This window comes from Triticum dicoccoides, chromosome 6B (genome assembly GCF_002162155.2).
Source record: "Triticum dicoccoides isolate Atlit2015 ecotype Zavitan chromosome 6B, WEW_v2.0, whole genome shotgun sequence".
In the NCBI taxonomy this organism is placed as follows: domain Eukaryota; kingdom Viridiplantae; phylum Streptophyta; class Magnoliopsida; order Poales; family Poaceae; genus Triticum; species Triticum dicoccoides.
This window is the reverse complement of record NC_041391.1, coordinates 193,264,985-193,266,602: the sequence shown is the minus strand read 5'-3', so window position 1 is coordinate 193,266,602 and position 1,618 is coordinate 193,264,985. Positions and strand designations below refer to the sequence as shown.

The following is a 1,618-nucleotide window of genomic DNA, read 5'->3' as shown; positions in this document are numbered from 1 at the left end:
ATAGCAACAGGCACTACTCCCCAGTCCCCACCGAGCCGCACACTGCATGCTCCCTTATCCAAAACATCGCCATTCCTCGGCCGGCCAGTCCACTGCCGCTCCGCCGCCTCGTCGGCTAGGCCGCCGGTGAGCAGAGCACGCACAGCTGCGCCTCGGCCTCTCCTCGTCCCCGTGCTCTCCATCTCCTGCCTGACCTCAGCTCCCTCCGTTTTTTTTACTATGTGCAGCGCCACCATCGGAGCTTCATGGCCGCCGGCACCTTCAACCGTTGCTACACACCGCCCGGGCTTGCCCACCTCCAGATCGAGCCGGCAAACGGACGGATCCGTCTTCCCCGTGTCCGTCCCAGTCCTCTCTGCCTCGCCGGAGTCGTCAAGGTGCCGGCCCTCATCCACCAAGTCAACTGCATCGCACCCCTGCTTCGTCTCGGGAGGAGCAGCGAGCCAGCGCCCGCTTCTGCATCGAGCACTGCTCGATCCGACCGCGTCGCCCAAGGCCCAGTCCGCCGCCGCCTTCCTCCGCCCTCGCCGTCCTCCCGCCGGTGAGCAGCACCTACATCACGTCGCCCTTCGCCCCGTCTCTCTTCTTTCTTCTCCTTCCTCTCACCTTTACTCAAAGCTCTCTCCCACTGCACACCACAGGAGGTCGCCGCCAGCATGAACGTCGCCTCCTCAAACTCTCCGCCCGCCTCCGGCCACGTCCTCGACTGGATCCGCCGGATCTTCATCGCCACGCCAAGTCCCGCAGCCTGACACCGCCGCATTTTCTTCCCCTGCGCTGCTCGAGAACGAGCAGAGCCGCCGTTCCTCACTTAAAGAGAGACCGCGGTGCAATTTCTGGAAAACTGAAGGGCTTTTTTGCAAAACAGCCACGACGACGGACGACCAGAAACGCTAGCCGCTTTATTATTAGGTAGAGACTATGTCGCTAATTTCTTTATTTTTTTTGCTTGCCCGTTTTCTCTTCCATGAATCTGGCCGATAGGGGCCAGGTCGGCCAACACATAGCGTGGCTGTCTTGTTGTTTTTTCTTCGGTTAGAGTTCAAATCGGACCAGATTATGTGTATATTCTGTTGTGAAGCTGATTACCTGCCTATTAACGTGTCCCTTATTACCACGTACAGCGTGCTATGGTGGCATAGTAAAACTTCTATTTGCCTTCTGATGTACGTGACTATGCTTGCACTTTCCATCATATATGTACGTGATTTAATTTGTTTGTTACGTTACATCTTTAGATCTCGGCCGTTTATATTAAAAAGATAATGGTTGAGATAATTCAACCTTTGTGGGTAAACGTGATGGCTTGTTTGCCTCTTGTCTTATAATTATATAATAGATGGTGAGTTGGCTTGGTGACATTATTAATAGGGTCGCGATAACTGCCACATGTGTGGCATGTATGCGAACCCGCCCACACGCCTCGTGTGGCGTGAACAAGAACCCGCCTGCACGACCGCGTCCGGGCGCGCAATTGCACAGCCCGCACGTCCGGTGTGTGGCAACCCCGCCCGCACTGCCCCGTCCGGGCCAGACAACCCGCTGCCCGCACGACCCAGCCGTTCCCGGCCTCCGATCCATCCCCTCTCTCGTCTGCAGCCATCGTCCCCCACCTCTC

General features: G+C 57.0%; 1 protein-coding gene across 1 annotated transcript; it reads left to right on the top strand.

Moving 5' to 3' along the window:
- On the top strand, nt 1–1,165 carry LOC119326749. Its single transcript, XM_037600366.1, has 3 exons — nt 1–126; nt 228–541; nt 642–1,165. Exons 1-3 carry the CDS (start codon nt 47–49, stop codon nt 914–916), a joined length of 669 nt encoding a protein of 222 aa, XP_037456263.1. The 5' UTR covers nt 1–46; the 3' UTR covers nt 917–1,165.
- The last annotated feature ends 453 nt before the right edge of the window (nt 1,166–1,618 follow it).